The sequence below is a fragment of the Macrotis lagotis genome, chromosome 1 (genome assembly GCF_037893015.1).
Source record: "Macrotis lagotis isolate mMagLag1 chromosome 1, bilby.v1.9.chrom.fasta, whole genome shotgun sequence".
NCBI lineage: Eukaryota > Metazoa > Chordata > Mammalia > Peramelemorphia > Peramelidae > Macrotis > Macrotis lagotis.
The window spans coordinates 272,160,837-272,181,896 of record NC_133658.1 but is presented as its reverse complement, the minus strand read 5'-3'; the positions used below and the strand labels follow the sequence as shown (position 1 = coordinate 272,181,896).

The 21,060-nt window shown below is 35.1% G+C and overlaps 2 protein-coding genes across 4 annotated transcripts in view; one reads left to right on the top strand and one right to left on the bottom strand.

The window, feature by feature from the left end:
* Positions 1-11: 11 nt before the first annotated feature.
* Positions 12-19,847, top strand: TCFL5 (transcription factor like 5). Of its 2 annotated transcripts, none has more exons than XM_074210445.1 (6): positions 12-1,294; positions 3,475-3,661; positions 4,220-4,382; positions 6,345-6,597; positions 13,688-13,829; positions 18,986-19,847. In XM_074210445.1, exons 1-6 carry the CDS (start codon positions 519-521, stop codon positions 19,106-19,108), a joined length of 1,644 nt encoding a protein of 547 aa, XP_074066546.1. In that variant the 5' UTR covers positions 12-518; the 3' UTR covers positions 19,109-19,847. The 2 variants fall into 2 exon arrangements, with proteins under 2 accessions (XP_074066546.1, XP_074066547.1); XM_074210446.1 differs by having other exon boundaries at positions 632-1,294; positions 6,348-6,597.
* COL9A3 (collagen type IX alpha 3 chain) overlaps positions 19,824-21,060 on the bottom strand; it is a 106,861-nt gene continuing 105,624 nt past the window's right edge. The window contains exon 32 of one of the 2 annotated variants that reach the window (XM_074210444.1): positions 19,824-20,832. In XM_074210444.1, coding sequence (XP_074066545.1) covers positions 20,642-20,832 — 191 coding nt within the window. In that variant the 3' untranslated portion in view covers positions 19,824-20,641. The remainder of the gene's footprint in view (positions 20,833-21,060) is intronic. The other variant, XM_074210443.1, reaches the window with a different exon arrangement.

Below are 21,060 nucleotides of genomic sequence, written 5' to 3'. Positions count from 1 at the left end.
TACCGTTGGCCGAGGGGGCGGGGCGTGCGTGCGCACGCGTGCTGGGCCCCGCCCGGAGGCAGCGGTTTTCCCTCCCCCAACGGGAGCTTGTGCTCGCCTCGGTGGGCTTCCCGCGCGCGGCCGGCCGTGGCCGCCGTCCCGGGCCCTGGGGTGCGCGCCGGCCCTCCCTCGTTTTCTTTCTCCCCCCAGGCGCGAGCCGCCGCTCCTCCTCCCTCCCTGCCTCCCTCTACTCTCCCTCCCCCTCCCTCCCCTGCGCCTCCTGCCAGGGAGTCCCGACGCGGGACCGGGGCCCCCGGGCCGCCCCGCGCAGGCTCCTCCCCCCGCCGCCGCCCGAGTGGCCGCCGCCGCCGCCGCCACGCCCGGTGCCTAGGGGCCGTCCAGGTGACCGAGCCGGGGGCGGGGCGGGGGTCGGGGACCGGCCCCGCCCCTGCGCCCCCTCCCTCGGCGGGCTGAACCTCCGCCGCGGGCGGCCCGCCGGAAGCCCCGCCAGCCCCAGGCCGGCCCGGTGTGTGGGAGCCATGTCCGCCCCGGCCCCCCGAGAGCCGCACGCGTCCACCCCTCAGGCGGCGGCGGCGGCGGCGGCGGCGGCCTCGGCGGCGGGCGGCGCCGCGGCCCCCGACCCCGCCCCCGCGGCCGAGGGCCCCTCCAATGACACTTCGTTCGGGGAGCAGGGCCTGAGCTTCACCACCACGGACCTGAACCTGGTGGAGATGACGGAGATCGAGTACACCCAACTGCAGCACATCCTCTACTCGCACATGGAGGCCCAGGCCAACGAAGGGGAGCTGGAAACCCGGCTGAATTCGGCCTTCTTCTCCGCGAGCAACCCCTCGGGCCCGGCTCAGTACCAAGCCTCCGGCAGCGCCAGCCAGCCCAACTACTCCTCCAACAGCACGGGGAGCCAGTCAGTGTACCCAGTCATCTGCCAGTCAGGCCTGACTTCTGATGGCAGCTTTGTGGGCTCAAACCAGTGTCTGGGACACATTGATTTCCAAGAGCTGAGAATGATGCTGCTCAGTGAATCCAATTTACCTGTGACAGTTGCCAACCAGGTAGAGAAAACACCCAACAGTAGCTCTGTAGAGGTCACTGGCCACAGTGTGGTAAGAGTTAAGCATGGAGAAAATGTTGGTGGACCCAATAAAGAAAATATAGCTGTTGAAAATCTGGCTCCAGTGCCAGAAACTAGATCTAAATCTGCAGTCCGAGTTCGGCTGGAAGACAGATTCAACAGTATCCAGACAGAAATTCCCAGGTGCCAAGAGCCTCAGGAATCTGGAGTTACCCTTAACAAGTGTGTTTCAGATCTTTTTTTTTTTTTAATTTCTTAGATTTTTAAAAGTTGCTTCAAAATATATTTTTCTTGAATTTGAGTATAAAAATGTCAAGAACATCTAAAACTAACATGCTTAAAGTAATTATGCCATAAAAAATTTTTTTAAACATTTCCCTCACATTGTGCTTTGCAGCTCACAAGAGCGCCTTCCTTGAATTCTGTGAGGGAGAGTGCAAATATTTTAAAATTTCCTGCCCCCCCCACCTCAGTGGGAGAGGACATTCTCCATTTATTTAAATAAAATTTAAAATGAAATAGGAAACAGAAGTGAAGTGACTTGCCTAGGTTCACACCAATAATAGAGATATGAATAGATCTATACAGTATTTTTAAGTTTTGCAAAATGCTTTACTCTTCATTCAAATCCTCAGACATTCTGTGAGGTGGGTACTATAATAACTGAGATGACTTACCTAGGAAGTGAAAAGAGTTAGAATTTAAGTCTAGGTTTTCTGATTCCTCCTCCCATGTTCTTTCCAGTATACCACTTTTTTTTATTAATATCATCTGTTTTTACATCATTTTCATTTACAAATATATCCCTTCCCTATTCTCATCATACAAAAATACTGAAAAAGGGGGAGAGAAGAGAGTAGTTTAAGAAAATCAGCACAGTAATCATGTCCAGCAGTTCATGCAAATTGCACACATTCTCCCATACTAATTTTCTCAACCTTGTTGGGGTGACCTTGGTCATCATAGTTATCCAGCACTAAATTAGTTCTCATTGTCTTGGTTTTTCTCTATATTAGTTCATTGACTTCCCTTTCCCAGAATTCTTCATATTCACCATTTATTGATCTCATACTATACCAATACATTCACATATCATAGTTTGTTTAGTCATTCTTTAACCAGTGGATGCCTACTTTGTTTACATACACACCTTTAACAAATTAAAAAATTGTCATAGCTACAAAGCAATGTTTTACTTAGTGTTAGCAAGATAATTCTGTTAAAGATACATTCAAAAAGGGTGGGTTTTTTTGTTATTGTGCTAGTAAAACAACAATTTTTGCATATTCGGATTCTAGTACTTTTAAAAAAATATAAGATTGCATAAAACATTGTCATTTATAGTTTGAACTTTAGTCTATGACAGTACACAAAAGGAAACAAATGACTGAGGTGATCTTGACAAAAATTCTTTGCACGAAAATATTTCAGCATGCCACTAGGGTTACAATTTTGAGGGGCTTTTCTTCTTACCCAAATAATTGCTCCAATTCCCATTCATTTTACATGGGCAAAAAAACAGCTGTATAGTCCTATTATTATTAGTCCTAATATTATTGAGGAATTTAAAGCTGTACAAAATTAAGGTTAAATGAACTCTGAAATTACTCTTCATTGCAGATATTTTCATGGATGTATGTACTTGTACATATATTTCAAATAGGTACAGACAGGGTAATGATTTAGTTGGTGATGTCCAAGCAGCCTTGGATAAAGGAAAACTTAATTCAAGTTCTTCCTCTTAATAAATATTATGTGACCATGGGCAAGTCACTTAAACTATCCTTAAAGCAAAGCCCCAAGATTATGAACTGCTGATTTGTATCAGTGGAGATTTTTCAGATTTTTTGAAATGACAGATTAAAATAATCCAAAATGCATTAAGTTGAAATTATCCCATTTATTTCTTGTATTCAACAAATTCATTTAAACATTAAGAACCTATTGCAAGTTATGATTTCTAATAGTACTTGAAATGAGTGGCCTACTTTCTGGGGCAGGATTTGTATTCAGCAAGGGCTCTCCAAACCATTAACCTTGTCATTGCCCATTTTCACTTAAGCCTGAACTTGTTCACTTCAGCCCTTCATCAGTGGTTTGGGTGAAGACATAGAGCAAATGAAGGTAACAGATATGCCTTGAGTTGTTTGCACTGACTCTGAAGAGAAGAATAATTGAAACCATTAAAATAAGAAATTAGAATGCCATACCCCTTTTAGTGAAGCGTAAGGGGAGAAAGAGCACCAGTCACTGAGCTAACCAAGGTCGGTAACAGTAACTGTTTGACCTGTGTTTAGAAAATCAAGTGTGATCTATCAGTCAGTGGCTAAAATATGTCTGGAAGAGTATCAGTTGCATATTCTTGATTTGTTTTTTCTGGGTTGTCCTTTTTGTTTTGGCAGTTTGGTAACCCTTATTCGACATCCATCTGAACTAATGAATGTTCCTCTTCATCAGCAGCAAAACAAATGTACCACATTAGTGAAAAATAAAACTGCTGCTGCTACTACTGCTTTGCAATTTACATACCCATTATTTACTGCAAATGCCTGTTCTACTGCTGGGAATTCTAATCTTTCACAAACACAGGTAGGGAAAATGATTAGTGAAGCTCTGAAGTACTAACTTTTGATGGGTTGCCATGGCCAAAGAATTCACCTAAGGTGGCCAAACCTACTGGTGATGAGCCTTTCCATACTTAACTGGGCTGGCCCTTGGACAGCAGACACACTCTATTCCTAGGATCATGTTCTAAACCTTTCCAGCTCGATAGAAACTGCCAGAGCTTGTGCTCCACTCATGTACTCCTTAAGTACCTAGGGTCACGCCTATGCCAGAATAAGGCATTAGAATAGGATTTTTGTGAAGGAACTTTTGATAGATTTTATTAAAAATTCTCTTAAGTAGGCCTCATGGATTGTATTCTTTTCATTGGATCTGATAAACAAAACTTTTTACTTGGGGAATATTTTAGACTCCACAATATTTAGTTTGCAAATTTAAAGTCTCAAAGTTGTATATTCATAAATGCTGTTATTGGTATTTACTTCATGTTAAAGTACGTTTTACTTGTGGCAGCAGAGAGGAGATTAAGATGCATATTGATAATAAAATTAATTGTATTGCTATTCCTTCATTATATTCCAGAGTTCTAGTAACTCATGTTCTATACTTGAAGCTGCCAAACATCAAGATATTGGGTTACCCAGAGCATTTTCTTTCTGTTACCAGCAAGAAATTGAATCTACTAAACAGACTTTAGGCAGTAGAAACAAGCCTTTACCTGAGCAGGTTTGGATTAAAGTAGGAGGTAAGATATATGACATAAGATAACAAGTTTCTTTGGCAGTAGACGTAAAAATTGAATTAGACGTCAGTTTTGTCACACAACAATTTCCTATTACTGGGAAACCTTTTAAGCATTTTATCAATGATTCCTATCCCTCTTCTACCTACTATGTCCCTAAAGTGATCATATTTCATATTTTGAGCATTCTTTTTCAAGCTTGATTATTTGAATTGTGCTTACCTAGAATAGCAGTATATTGACTTGTTGGACTTTTTTTCTTTTTAATAGTGATGTTAGTAAATAGCTATGATTTTTTTTATAAAATAGTTTTTATCTTCAAGTTACTTAAAAGCACATCATAGTTCTTCCTTTTTCGTTTTCTCTCCATCTCTATATGAGTCTGAAATCCTCTGCAGGTAAATTGTCATTTTAGTAGATATTGCAATAAGGTACTTAGTTTAAAAAAGCTTTTAACCCCAGAAATCATAAGACTGACCTTTAACAATGATTTGAGGTTCCTCTGACATTTCAATAGAACCAAGTACTTTCATTTCTGGTGGAATAATTGGACTCTGTACATTGAAAGTATGTTAAAATGTTCTTTGAATTTTCATTGAGAGCTGCAGAGTTATAACTGAATTCTTTGCAACTCCTCTTTTGCTGCTTTCCTGCATTTGTACTAATAAAGTTCTTTTGATGGGGACCTGTTTTTTAAAAATATGACCCTGAAATTCTTTACTTTATTTTGCCATAGGGCAAATCTACCTGTTAGAGATTTATGCTTTCATCTAATGAAATATAAATCCCTATGAGATGTTTAGGTGATTATCAGTTTTCAGATCTTATTGTGAATTAGATTAGTCTGAATGCTTTCTTCCTAATAAGAAATTGAGATTCATACTTAGATAATGGACATTTTTATTGGGGATAAGTTAAAGAAATTTTATAGTTTGATATAGGTATAAGCTTAATAGATGTACAGACATGGGGCACTTGAAAGCCATGTTGGGAAAAAGATCATAAAGGGACATAAACTTATGCAAATTTATTCCAAGACAAATTTGACCTAATTTGAAGTTGTCAGGGGTCATCCTATTCTTCAACCCATAACACTTCAAATATTTTTCAGTGTGTGTGTGTGTGTGTGGGGGGGGACAGGGAAGCTTAAACTTTAAAAACCATCCAATAAATCAAAATTTCTAGTGCTTTTAGGGAAAGGGATAGGATAAAGATGTTTGCCATGCTACCTCTTTTTCTTACTTTATCAAATGAGAACCACTGAAAGACCGAATTTATTATGGTGGGGGGAGGCGGAAATAATTCTATGGAATTCGTCATAATGAGACTTGACCGGTTTCTAAAGAATAAGTATGAATTCAAGATCTGTGCCTCTAATTAGTTTGTGGTAAGATCTCTAGAGTATGAAGGAATTAAATCTCATGCCCTTTAGGATTTTGTTCTCTTTTCTAAAAATTGTTGTAAGAATAACAATTGTAGTAATATTATATTGTGCTTTAGTAAAGGAAAGAGATGTTTTCTTTTTTTGGAAAAAGCAATTGTATATTTAGGTATTCAATTTTTATTTACTTTGAATAATAGAAAATGGGAACAATTTCAGCATATGTACTATAAGAACCTAAAGATTTTTCTAAAAATAGTAACTGTGGTGGCAAAAGTATTTCATTGTTAATAGAGAGACATTCCAAGTATAATATAAAATGGGCTTCAGATTTAGTTCTAGGCAGCCAGCTAATTTCAATGCTACAAGGAAGTAGCATTTTTACTACAGAAGTACCATACTGTACTTTTAAGTTAATTCATTAGTTTTGCATTGTTATATTCAAACTATAAAATAATGTTTTTCTATTTTGTACTTAATACATAATCTAATAATGCAGAAAAAATAAAGGATTAATATATTAATAATTCATTTAAAAGGAGAATAAAAAATTAAAGTACTACTTTTTTTCTTGTTTTGCAAAGAAGAAGCGTTATGTAAACAAGCAATAAATAAAAGAAATCGCAGTCGAATGCGTCAGTTGGACACAAATGTAGAAAGAAGAGCTCTTGGTGAAATTCAAAATGTAGGAGAAAGCCAGAGCACCACAACTTCACAAGGTGCTTGGCAGTCTGCAGAATCCACACAATCAAGCCTAGGTGACCAGACACAAAGTGGGCAACAGGGTGGACGCTCTCAGCGCAGGGAGAGACATAATCGAATGGAAAGAGATAGAAGGTAAGTTATATGATTTAGTAGATTTTGTTAAAATTATTTTTAAAATATTGATTTTTCATAATCAAAGAGCTTTTGAATCATTTCCTGCTTTCTAGGACCTTAATGGGAAGGCAATGATATTTTGTTATTTAATAGTTTTGGTAAAATGATAAAGATTAAGGTTGAAACTACTATCTGGAATATTAGTAAAATAAATTCTTAGATTACATAAATCCAACTGTATTCATATTCCTAATCCCTTTCATCTTCCTCATGAATCTCTTCCTCCCATAAAACGAGTTGGCTATTTTTAATTGATTTCTAAAATTATACTGATATTCTTCACTGAAGTTTGATTCCAGTGTATCATTCTAAAATGGCATTGGCTCTGAGTTCTCAAAATCTATGCAAGTCTTTCAAACAAGCACTATAAATCCTTCAAAACTCAAAAAGACTTTGGGTCTCACTATGAAGAATGAGGACAGTGTCTGAGGACAGTGACTACAGTATAATTAATTTTTTGACCATAACTTTGATGCCACATTCTACATTAGGCTTTTACTGATTTATTCTCTGTTTCCCCCATAGCTAGTGCCCTAGCCAGTTCCCAACTTACTTTGCATTTACTTTGTGTATTTATTGCATGTACTCATATATTTATGTGCTGTCTTTCCTAAGGAATGTAAACTCCTTGATGGCAAGGACTGTTTAATTTTATCTTTGTAGCTCTAGCACCTAGCACAATGCTTGGTAATAAGAGTAAGAGCTTATTAAGTGCTTTTTGATTGCTAGCAACTCAAAGACTTCCCATGACACTGTTCTCTTGATTCTCCTCTTACTTTGTCATTTTCTCAGGCTCCCTTGCTGATTTAGCATCCATATCATGCCTCCTTATTAATGGGTATACCCCAAGTATCTGTCCTGGACTTTCTTTTCTCTCACTTGTTTTTTTTTTTTTTTATGCAGCTGTTTCTCAGAATTGTAAATCCACTCCCAGTGTCTCTTGAGTTTCAGTCCTATGTCTCTAGCAACCTCTTGAACTCAATCTATCCCCAAACCTACCTATTTTCTGAAATTCCTTGTTAATATCAAGTAGCACCATCTTTATTTTCAATCATTCAGGTTCAGTGCATTAGAATTAAAGTTTATAGATTTCCTGTTCTCTCATCCACATATTAAGTTGTCACTTCTGTCTTTACAATATCTTTTACATCGATCCCTTCACTCATATAGCCACTATTACTTGTTACCTTTTGCTTATGTTCTTTTAATACTTTCTTGGATTGAATCCTGCCTCAAATCTTTTCACTCTTCAGTTCATCATACAGAGGTGCCAAAGTGTAGCTCTTCCTATGTCATTCTCATATAGAACAAACTTCACTGACTCTCTGTTACTCTTAAGATAACATGTGAACTGCTCTAGTAATCAAAACCTTTTTGGCTTTTTCCCAACTTAACTTTTCCAGATTTTTATATTACCACCCCCCCAACTCTGATTCAGCCCAAAATAGCCTTTTTATTGTTTTTCACATAGGATATTCAAGCTTCATTGCCTTTGTGCTGACTTAGAATGTATTCCCTTATTTATTTATTTATTTGTTTGTTTGTTTGTTTGTTTGTTTGTTTATTTTAGGTTTTTACAAGGCAAATGGGGTTAAGTGGCTTGCCCAAGGCCACACAGCTAGGTGATTATTAAGTGTCTGAGGTTGGATTTGAACTCAGGTACTCCTGACTCCAGGGCCGGTGCTTTATCCATTGTGTTGCCTAGCTGCCCCCCCCCCTTCTTTATTTCTTAAAAAGTCACTTGATTCCCTCAAAGTTCCACTCTCTAAGTCCTAATCTCTCCAACTGTTAATGCTTCTTTCAAATCTTGTATTTATCTTGTATGTATTTATATATACAAAAATACATATGTATATAAAATATGTCCCTGTTTAGAATGTAAGCTCCTTGGGGGCAGATACTGTTTCATTTTTGTTTTTGTTTCTCCAGTGCCTAGCACAGTACCTGTCACATAGAAGAGGCATAATTAATGTTTGTTGACCAATTGGTTGGTAGAAGGATTAGAATATGCATTGGGGAGGCAGTAGCCACATTGATGAAATCACAGATCCTTCAAATACCATCTTGCTTATAAATATAAGAATATATATTCATATAGCATTTAAAGGTTTACAAAGGACTTTGAACATATATTAGCTCATTTAATTCTCATAACAATCCTGTTAGAGGGTACTACAATTATTATCATCACTATTTTACTGTTAAGGAAACTGATACTTAAAAAGATTGTGACTTAGATTTACACAGCTAGTAAGTATTGGAGGTGGTATTTGAACCTAGATCATTCCTGATTTCAAATTTACTTTCCATGTCATCGTGTTGTCATCTCTGTGTAAAGACAAAGATGTATAATCACAAAAACTGAATGTTCATGTTCTAATTCTAAATTAAAGCAAATTAATTCCATTATAAAGGAGAGCTACATCAGGTACATATAAGCTACAGTTATTTTTACAATAACCATTGTACTTTTGCTTTCACAAGTCCATGAAATGTTTCTTCTTGCCTGTAAGTACACAATGAAGCCATCTCCAATTCTGTTGTTTGGCTCTTCAGGCAGAGCTGTGAGGCATAATTTCATTTAACTTCAAATTCTTTATATTCTTTATATTGTTTTTATTACAACAAGAATGATAATATGGATTTGTTTCATTTCTGCCCTTATCAGTTCAGTTGATGGACAAAGATCTTGTGCTTAAGATACCAGCAGTTAAGTTGATGTTTGTAGAAGGCATGAAAATAGTGTGATTCTTAGCATTCTGTTTCCCCTTTTCTGTCATTTGGCCACCCTTATACTGCAGACTTGAGAGAAGGCTGCCTAGGACTGAGGATCATTTTGCTTTTTTCTTTGTTTCATGGCTTGTCATGGCCAAAGAACTAATGACCTAATGGTTAGCCAGCTTGTAGTGAGCTTTTTGTGTTCTTAGTTAAGCTGATCCTTTTACAGTAAGAGTGATCTGTCATAGGATCATTTTTGAAAACTTTCTAGCCTGGCAGAATCTGACAGAGCTTGTACTTCATTGATAAATTCTTTGAGAACTCAAGAACATCCTCATATCTTGATAAGGCATTGGAAAAAGAGATTTCTAGAGGATGAAGAAATAAACATGACAAGAAACTTCTTAACTAAGTCAATATATCTCTGTGTACTCAAACGTATAAATACATATGGATATGCATGTAGGTTACCATACTCAATATGACTTCATTATAAAGGTGGACATGGGGAAGGATTACAAAATGTTTTACAACATATGGTTTGGAATTAAGAGTCTCTGTATTTCAATGAATGCATTCTATAGGGTAAGAGTTAAGAGGTGCTGTACCCCAAAGAATGTCACAGAAAGTGAAATTGACCAAAATCTTATAGGAGGGACTGTTGAGTCATTTTTGAATTTTTACTCTTTGTAGAGTTGAAGCATCAATTAGAGCAAAGATCAAAATCAACAGCAAATTGAAAAAAAGGATTAAACTAAGAATACTATATGCAGTTTCAGCAACTGAAAACCAACCTATTTAAAACAAGATTTGGACTCTGAAAAAAGGGGAGTGACTAAAGATAAAGATATTGACAAGATATTGGCTCTGATTTGTCACCGTCTCTTAGAGGAAGATCAAAATAAATATATTAAGAAGTTATTGTTTAAGCCCTAAAATTGCCTCATCTAGTGAAGACATTTGATGAAATTTTGAAGCAGAATCATAACAGCCAAGGGCAATTTCAGCATTCACTTTATGCTCAAATACAGAACATTATATACAAAGCATGGAGGAGGTTACCTATAACATTGTCTCACAAGACTATCAAAAGTAGCAAATGGGAAAAATGAGTCTTCAGTCTTCATGAAAGCCAGTTGCACCAGTTCATCCCAGTAGCATTTTTAGAAGGAATACAACAAAGACATGCAACAGATTTGCCAACCATTCTATCATGATCTTGGCTTTTCATTGGTTACAGTAAGAACCTATTACATTTGGAGTCATTGCATCTCAGTACTTGATGAAGAATAAGAACTGGCACTTGAGAAAATAACATTGGGAAGAGTGACTGAATATGCTGAAGCATACACAGAAGAAATCTGCTTGAGGCAACACAACTTAGGAGGCAACTAAAGAATTTTCATTATTTATAAAATGGGGGGCCAAGCAAAAGAGCAGGGGAGGAAATCATAAGTGATACTATTACAAGAAAAGAGAACAGTCATCAACATCTACTGACTCATTTTCCTACTTTATTATTGCTTTGAAACCCTTATGAGAATGAAACCTGTTAAGGGTGCCCTTGACAAAAGTTTGAAAGGGGTGAGGAAGATTCACAGACCATTTTCTAAGCTATTACCTCTTAAACTCATACTACTGATTGAATAGTGTAGAGAATACAAGACCCATCTACATCTTATTACCAAATAATTTGACTTGGTAGAACAGAATACAGATTTTCAAATTCTGCACAAACAGTATATAATGATCATATGAGAGTCCTTGATAGCTGTAACCACTGAGGTAATTTTGTCCAATGAAACAATGATCAAGTGAAACATAAACTAGGGAAAATAAACTTAGCAAAGGTTTTTACTACCATCATTGAAGATGTCCTGAACACAACCTCAAAAAGAAGACTTGAGTCCCTATGGATGATATTAAACTGATTGCACTAAAACTTCAAAATATTACAACTTTCTAAAATGAAATTCACAACTGCAAAAGAGATTGGTCAAGAAATCTACATAGGATAAGCCAAGTGGATAAAATACATATTGCCCAATTTAAAACATAAGTAAGTGGATGGGTCAGCCCATTAAGTTAGTCACTAGTTGAATAAGGCACTACACATGGATAGTTTTCCGAGTCCAGAATTTAACAGAAGGAAGGTGTGCTTATCTGCATTTGGGAAATTATGTAATGCTTTCCACGATCCCAAGCTGTTCCCTGACATACAAACTCATATTTTTAATACCAATATTCTCCAGGTGATGCTATGTGACAGTGAATGACGGAATATCTCAGTCTCTGAAGAATAATTCTTGTGGGTGATCCAAAGGGCATTGGAGGGATTCATAGTGGGTGTGTGAAGTAGGTTGTGCATACTGTCAATGATGAGAAGTACAGTAACATACCATCTACCAAATATATACTTGGAAAAGGAGGTGGGACTGTCATGTGAGTCTTCCATCTGGTTGGTTCCCATGCAACACTGGTACCCATATGAAGTTAAAGACCTAGCAGAAGACCTCTGGTGTTTTTATGCAAATCTTCCATGGAGGATTCATAGAAGGATATATGAACAAGAGTCAGCCAAGATGAGACATTTCAATATGCACTGGTGGAGGGAATTCCCACATTGATGACATCATGGAGCCATGTAGGGCATAAGCATATAGTAATCACTTCAGGACTTGAGTAGATTGTAAATTTTGTATAAATAATTAGAAATATATACTTTGAGAGGTGTCTTAGTGGATAGAGGGCTGGCCTTGGAGTCAGGAAGACCTGGGTTCAAGTCCTCCCTTTGACATATACTGCCCCCATGACATTCAGAAGTCACTTAACCTCTCATTGCCTCAGGCAATTTTATACAGTAGGTTGCAGAGAAGTTGTTGACCTGCATCAGTGGAAGGAATTTCCACACTGGGAGTGCCATGCACTGATGAAATCACAAGTCCAATCTTTAAAAAACAAAACAAAAACCTTTTCCCTACCTGGGTATTCAATTGAACCTCAGTTGTGCCTCTAGCATCTAGTGAATTGCTCACTTACATAATGGGGGAGGCTAGGAATATGCAGATTGGCAAATGGGGCTGTGTCATATACATTTTCACAGTACCAGCATCCTTAAGACTCTGGATACTGATAACCAAAAATATGGAAGTTACAATGTAGTCTAGAAATACAATGCAAGTTAATGAAACTTTACTTCTAGTAAGTGATACCATAAATAAATATATTTCTGTAGATTGTGGATATCCTACATTCCTCCTAGTCTGTAATACAAAATATCTTTAGAGATAAACCAATACTTCAGGTCTACATTTAGCATAGTTTGATTGCTATGTAGTACCTTAGTACCATTTTATATTACCCTATAAACCTGAAAGCATTAATTAACTTCTAAAAAATGGACAGTATTTACTATATAAATTTTGACTTTCTAAAAATTTTATACAGATTAATCTAACCCAGTCCAACAAACATTAAGTGCCTTTTATGTGCCAAGTGCTGTTGAGGTATTCTAGTATTTAAATATCAGGCTTTGAAAACTGTAGTTGATAATTTAAAAGTTTAGAATATTAAAAAACCACATCAATTTCTCTAATAAATTAATCAACTTTAAAATACTATCCTTACAGCTAGCACTCTGGCAAAAATTATTTAGAATTTAATGTGGTTGGGTTACCAGGAAACAGAAACTCTGCTACATTGTTTGTGGGACTGTAAATTGGTGTAGATTTTTTGGAAGGAGCAATTTTTTAAAATATAGAGCTATACAAATGTTACCTTTGAGACTGCTAGTCTTCAGCATTCTCATTCTTGGCAAATATCTAAGGATACCATTAAAAGAAAAAATAATCTGTACAAAAATATATTTGTAGATGATTTACTTGTAATCATATATATATATATATATATATATATATATATATGTGCAACAAATTGAGACTGTCTGAACAAATTATGCTTTGTTAATGTAGCTGAGCATTATTGTGCCATAAAAATAAGTTTGAAGAGAATGGAAAGATTTTATATGAAGTGATGGTCAGAGCAAGGTCAACACAATAAGAACAACAACATACACATTGAATATCATCTAAAAAAACAGTAAAGACAACTTTAAGTACACAAATAGAATGAGAAGGGACTATAGAAAAATACATTTTTTTATGTTTTTCCATGAAAATGTATATAGTTCTGACTTTAAAACTTCAGAATGATTTGTTTGTATTTGTTGAGAGTGTTAAGTTTATAATAAAAAATTTTTAAAAAGAAACATCATTTTAGATGACTAGTTTTATTTAGTTTCTTTCATTACTACTTTGGGTTTTGAATGCAGGCGCAGAATTCGGATTTGTTGTGATGAATTGAATCTTCTAGTTCCATTCTGCAATGCTGAGACTGATAAGGCAACAACTTTGCAGTGGACAACAGCATTCCTGAAATATATTCAGGAAAGACATGGAGATTCTCTGAAGAAGGTTAGTAATTAGGCCAAAGTAAATTATCAGAATTTCACTTTAAAAGCCCACAAATAATTAAAAGTGCTTGGCCTTCTTTATTTTACCAATTTCAGACCACGATCCCTATATTACATTCTGAAATATTGCCATCAAGATATTAGATATAATATCAAGAAATAGTACACTTTAATGATGTTGTTACTTAAGATTTATTAAACTTGAACTAAGAATTGTAGCTAGAGGGTAAAATAATGCATCAAACTGGTGCTCCAAATTACCATATGTTATCAGTGTTAATTGGTTATTAAAAACCAGTTACTTGAATAGTAGTTACACAGGGATGATACCAGAAAAGTAAGTCAGGGTCATTGTCCTAAGAGAGTTTGCAACTTAAATGAATGAAAGACATTTTATATACATGGAAAAATACTAACAAAAGAAGGTGATAATTGTTAAATATCAAAGTAGTATGGACAGTAAATTCTTCCTGGGAGAAGAGATTTAGTATGATCTTTTCTAGAGTATATGACTCATAAATATACATATTATATGTGCTTTAGTTGTAGCTTTTATTATGTGTAGATGGTATTTTACAATTACTAAATTTATTTCCTCAGAAGAGATGATTGGATGCTAAATTTTGTATTGGACAGTTTTGTCAATTCCTTGTTGTTTCATACTAAAATTATATTGTTGAGGTGGTTTTATTCTGACTGTGCTATGCCTTGAAATGGTTGTCCCTGCTGTAGATTTTGATTATTTGCTTCTACTATTCTGGGAATATGGTTGTCAGTCATACTAAAGATTGCTTGGGCCCTGGAAGACCTATATAAGGATATCTATAGGACAGTGATAAGTAAAACAGAATAGAAATAATACTTTACATTGAAGGAAATGCTGTTTAATCTACTAATTACTACTGAACAATGCACCCCATTTTTGCATATGAATCTGATTTGGTAACTTTTTTAGCAAATATGAAATCAAAAAGATTAAGCTACTTCTAACTAGATCATGGTAAAGATCCCCTCTCCTAATTCAGGGCCTATTCTTGTCCAGGCTACAGATAAACCACCAACAGATAGGACATTCTTCATTTGGGCAGTGCTTGCTTGGGGCGATACCAACAGTTTGTTTCTTCATCTTCCCTTTTCTGTTGTCATATTACTGTACAGATCTTATGAATCACATCATTTCATGCACAAATCTCATGAATCACACCATTTCATCTAGTTCCTGTGGTTTTCTTCTTTATAATTGGCACATTTAATCTTTTTGTGTATCAGTTGTATTAGATTTATGTCTATATGGAGTATTATGCTAATTTATAATATGGTTTTACTTGAACTGTAGCATATTGAGTTTTGTTCATTTTTAATTAAGTGAAATTTTTAATCCTTTTGAAATTTATCTTTAATTGGTTTAATAAACTTTTTGGTGTTCAGCTTTGCAAATCTACTAGATATCCTTAATACCTATATAAAGGATATGGGATTCTTGCCTGCTTTTAATAGAAATGGGAACTAGGTCATAATTAGCATTATAATTTGATATGTATACTGTTTTCCAATATCTGAAATTGGTCATATACACCCATGTTTTAAAAAGTTTTATTGTTGCCTTTTTTAAACCAGTTTCTTTATTCTCCTTCTACCTAACCTTTCCTTATTTAAAGAAAACAGTTAAAGGAAATCAACTGACACAGCAATAGCATTTCATAACATACACCACATTGTTTATCTGTAGTCCCCTACCTCTCCACCGAAGAGGAAGCAATGTTTCCTTATCAGTTTTCTTTGTTGCAGATTATCCATTATAATTCATCATAGATTCAGTACTTTTTAGTATTTAGTTACATTACTGTAGTCATTGCATATAGTTCTCTTGGTTCTTCACAGCATCACTTTATACAATGCTTATTGTATTTCTCTGAGTTTATTATCCTTGTTTCTTACTGTTATTCTATTCTATTACATTCATATACTGTTCTATAGGCATCTGTTCCCATTTAGTGGGCAACTATTTTGCTTCTAATTTTTTTGCTGCTAAATTGTGCTGTTAGGAATATTTCGTTTTATATTGTAGGATCTTTTTTCTGTCATCAACTTCCTTAGAGAATGCTCAGTAGGGGAATCACTTGGTCAAAGGTTTAAATAGTGACTTTACTTTCATAAATTCTAAATTAATTTGCAGAAAAGATTTTGACAAATTCATAGCTCTACCACTAGTGTATTTTTATATTTCACCAACATTAACTATTTCTAGTTTTTATCATTTTTGCTAATTTGGTAGGTATGAGTGTTATTTTTTTTTCTCCCTTTGTATTAATGCTCTGGAACAGTCTTTTATATGATTTTTGCCATTAGAAAACTTTCTTCTGAAATTTCTTCTATTTTTATCCTTTATAGCTTCTAGATAAAATTATTCCTTAATTTGACTAGCAAAAAAATATAGTCAGTGGTGGTTCTTTAGGAATTAAAAAATAAAATAAAAATACATGTCTTTGGCCACAATTTTAATCACCATACCCTTTGCCCCTATATGAAATTCAAAGTGATTTGCTTGAATCAAGAGTAGGAAATGCCACATGGCCAAAGATTATATTTGATCAAATTATCATAATTATTCAAAGCATTACCAACAACTGAGGTTGAAATTTTACATAGACACTGAATCTAGAATTTAAGAATGATAATGGGATTCTTATAATACTGTTTAATTTTGGATGGAACATTTAGTTCTATAATTTTTATCTTTTTATAATTAGTTTCTCTAACAGATAGAGTTTAGTTTATCTATCTCCTACATATGAAATTAAGTATCATGAAAGTAGGGATAAATATTCTACATTTACATTTTCTATTCTAGATATGTATGGGCAGGGTGACAGACTCTGCATGTGTTGTCTGAGGACCATGCCAATTAAATGTGTAGAGGTTTATCACCAGAAGGTGGACACCAAGGGGATGATTTTCCTTGACCACAGACGAAATTTTCTATTGAAGTATGGAGAAGTCTCAGTTTGTTGTCAGTGAAAGTAGTACCAATCATATTGTTGAAATAACATACCATTTATGCTACAAAAGAATAGATATGTACCTGGTCTGTTCACATGTATGAAGAACACTGCATTTATATGTCATATCACACATTGATCATCAGGTTCAGTCTAAACAAGAAATCCCATAAAGCCATTTAATTGACAGGGTTAATTAAAATGAAAGTGAAATTGTAAAAATAAATATTTGTATTTAAAGTGAGTGTTTTGTGGTATTTTGGTTTATAGTAGTACCTTAGAGCAGATATACTTTTTTAACCTGGGATTGTGCATGAGCCATAGCTCATCTGTTTGCCAGTTCTTTGAATTGATAAATGTAAGGTAGTAAGTTTGAATATTCTTCATTGCCAGTTTGGAATTCAATCTTAGTTGTGGGCATGAGTCTCATAATTACAAAAAATATGAATATCAGCTTTGGTCACATGACATTGAAAATAAATTTAAAAATCCTCTTTCATTAACTATTTTCATGCATATGTTTATTCTTACCAGTGAAAGAGAAAGAAGGCAAGTAAAATGGGGAAAACTATCCAAAGTTATGTGCTTGGTTCATTCAAATGGTTAGAGTTTATGAGACCAGCTAGCTTTACTCTGGCCTATACTACCCTGTCCCATATTTTTTTCATCATGGTGGGGTGGGTTGGGGTGGAGTTGAGTGCAGTAAGGATGAACAGATTTGTCACTCATAACCACCACCAGAAAAATATTTAAGTCCATGCTTTATTTTATTTTATTTTTTGCAAGGCAAATGGGGTTATTAAGTGGCTTGCCCAAGGCCACACAGCTAGGTAATTATGAAGTGTCTGAGACCGGATTTGAACCCAGGTACTCCTGACTCCAGGACCGGTGCTTTATCCACTGTGCCACCTAGCTGCCCCAAGTCCATGCTTTATTGAAAGCAAAAAAAGCAACAGCTTTTTTATGAAAAAAATATTAATTTTATTACATAGTACTTTTCACATAGAAATTATATTTTCCTGTATCTGATGTCTTCGTTAATACAAAGCACTGTATGTTCTTCCCAGAATATATATCTGTAGATCAGGTTTAGTGGGCCATTATATCTCTAATTGTTTTTTTTAAGTGCTTGCCAAGCAGTTCAAATAATAAGGTTAAAAGCACCTACCACCATTTTATAATTTTAATGCCAAGACAGGACATTTGGGATACCATCTGTCTAGTCCAACCTTCATATTTCACAGAAGAGTAAACTGAAGCCTGTCCAAGGCTCATCCAAAAATAAAGATTTATCCAAGGCCCAAATGGCTTAGTAATGATTAGAGTCTTGAACCCAAGTCTTCTGACTCCCAGTCCAGGATTCTTTCATAATGTTGCCTTGCAAATCCTTCCATACTCTCCCCAGTGGTATTCAGTTTTGTTCATTAGCTGTCATTTCAACCTTTGGATGCATACCATTTTACATGGAGGAATAGTTCTAGTAACTTAGGAGATGAAATGTGAAATAATTCATCTTGAATTGTAGCAAGCTTCTTCTGAAGCACTTTACATTTAGAAAAAAGTATAAAAAGTGCATATTTGGAATATAAAATTGTAATGAATATGTTTGGGGATGAGTAGGTAATTGGTTTTTAAAAGATTTTAAAAATAAAGGGTGCCTTCTAAAATACAAAACAGTGGTACACATAATCTGCATTAATTGTATTAACTTAGGTTTTTTCACTAATATTTAGTAGTGCTACTATGGTTGTGCCTGCCAGTGTTATTAAATAATTATATTAATTCCTTAGTAAATTGTAATTGCATAGTGGTACTTTTTCTAAAAACCAGTAATGAATAAAGAGGAAAATGCCTATTTTTAAAAAATATAAATTACTTTTTCTGAATAATTTTTTTGTATTCTAGGATTTGAATTAAAAGCTAACTATAAGTTTGAGAATTATTTACTTCTCATTTGTTCTTATGTGAACATTTATTTGAATTAATTATTTTATAAACTGTTAAAAGAGAATTTCATGTAAAATTTATATTAATGATTTTTATAAATGTTTGTAAATAGCCTAAATGTTTTACTGTTATCGAGGCCTAATAGTTTTATATCTGAATGTTACTTGCATAAATTCAGTATATTAAATTAATTATCATTTCTTGACTTTAGGAATTTGAAAGTGTATTTTGTGGTAAAACGGGCAGAAGGCTAAAGCTGACCAGACCAGACTCGTTAGTAGCATGTCCAGTACAGGAAAATCTACAGAATAGCCCGGCTATGGAGATCAAGTAGTTTGAACTCTGAATACTTAGTATTTTTATCCAGGGATGACCCATATCAATTTTCTACAATTCTGGAATTCTACTCTGCTGATCTAATTTTATATTGATAACATTTGTTAATGGGATTCCAGTAGTAGTGACTTACTGGCAAAATACATTTTGTAAAAATATATACCTAGAAAATTAAATATTTATTCTTCCGTGTCCTCTTAGACCTTTGGGGGAACAGCAGCAACAAGAAAGCATCTTGACAATAATTAGTAAGTAATTCTCCAATTATCAATGAAATCCATCATGTTTTTCTAACATGATATGTTATAAAAATATCTGAACAATCTATATAGATTTGTGTTTAGCCTTATTAAAAGGTACATTCCTTTTATTTTATTTATATTTCAAATATGCCCACTTAGCAATTGGAACAAAGTTAAATTGTTCTTGACTATAAGTAGTTTGGAAATGATACTGTATTTGAGTTAATTTGCCAATTATCTATCCCCCTTGGAATTATATTTTCAGTCACACAGTGCTGTTTGCATTGTTTGCAAAATACAGAACTGTTTTAAACCATTTATCACAAACTTTCTAAAAGTTTCTCTTAACTTTCTCTTTAAGAGAAACTTTAAAAGTTTCTCTTCTTTTGCCCATGAATGGTATACTGTAAACAACTGATTACTTATATGCACAGAATATTTTCATATTGAGAGTAATTGCTCTATGTGATAATAAACTAGTGTTTTGAACTAAAATACTTTCATATTTGAGTGGCTTTATTTATTACAACAAATGACACCAACAGGTTTTAAAGTACATACAAAGTCACCTAAAATAAATACTGTAAAATCAGTTATTCACAAATTTGTAGCAATTTATTTTCAGACAAAAATAAGTATTAAAGAGGTAAATCTGGCTAGAGCTTTGTGTGTATAGGACATCACAAAATTTTAAAAATTTTCTTATTTTTAATAATACTTCATCACCAGTTTAATATTACCGGATGCAGTGAGCCTCCCTTTTTTTTTTAACTGGGATTCCATCATGATCTTTGGCTATGTGCACAGTATTTGTGAAAGTGAAATTTGATATGAACAAATAATCCTTTGTCATTTTATGGAAATTTATGGAAATATACAAAAATTCTCCCCTGAAAATTTTATTTACATACATTAACCCCCTTAGAAGTGTTTTAGATTTATTGCTTATGGCAAGTTGAGGTATGAAATCAAGTTTTAATTCTTGTACACAAATAGACAATTATTTGTAGGGAGAAAAGATACTAAAAAGGACAGAGCCCTTCTGCAAGTAGAAGGAGGGTTTGTTGCCATTAAAAGGAAATAGGTTAAGTTTTTTTTTTTTTAAAGAAGGGCATATAGAAGGTATTGAAAATGCTTTCATCATAGTGCTTCATTGAACTGAATTACCATGTACAATTTTTAGCTCATTAAATTTAATAAGGGAATACTGTCTATCTGTGGGACAATTTGTCTTTTCATAATTTAATGTTTACTCAAATATTTAGTCACTGGTCCATTTAAGTTACATTTTATGAGCTTCTAGGGCCAGATTTTTCTCCTCCTCCTCCCATAACAGCTCCTTGACAGGCTGAGGTATCACAAATCCCTGGAGTTCCCTGAGCACCAATTGCACCAGGAATGCCAGGATCACCTGGAAACCCAGGTTCACCATGGGCACCATCTCGACCATCTTTACTAATTCCAGGAACGCCTTGAGGTCCTTAAGAAAGATTGCAAGGAGAATAAGTTAAGTAGAGTTTGGATACAGTTCTTACAGTATTAGTTCAGTAGTACTTAGCTTTTTTTTTTAAACCCGGCTCAGTCATAGTTATATTTATTCCTTTTGTCAAGCCTCTCTGTTTACCCTTAGAATTGACTTCAACCTCTTCATGGAAAAAAAAGGCATATTTATTCATTCAAGTTTAAATGCCAACTCTTATATTTAATC

What these genes read in the sequence shown, in the direction of transcription:
- TCFL5 (XM_074210445.1), top strand. Translation starts at nt 519, where the DNA reads ATGTCCGCCCCGGCCCCCCGAGAGCCGCACGCGTCCACCCCTCAGGCG. An exon ending in GGTTTGGATTAAAGTAGGAG is followed by an intron (nt 4,383 to 6,344) that starts GTAAGATATATG and finishes TGTTTTGCAAAG; the next exon opens with AAGAAGCGTTATGTAAACAA. An exon ending in CGAATGGAAAGAGATAGAAG is followed by an intron (nt 6,598 to 13,687) that starts GTAAGTTATATG and finishes TTTTGAATGCAG; the next exon opens with GCGCAGAATTCGGATTTGTT.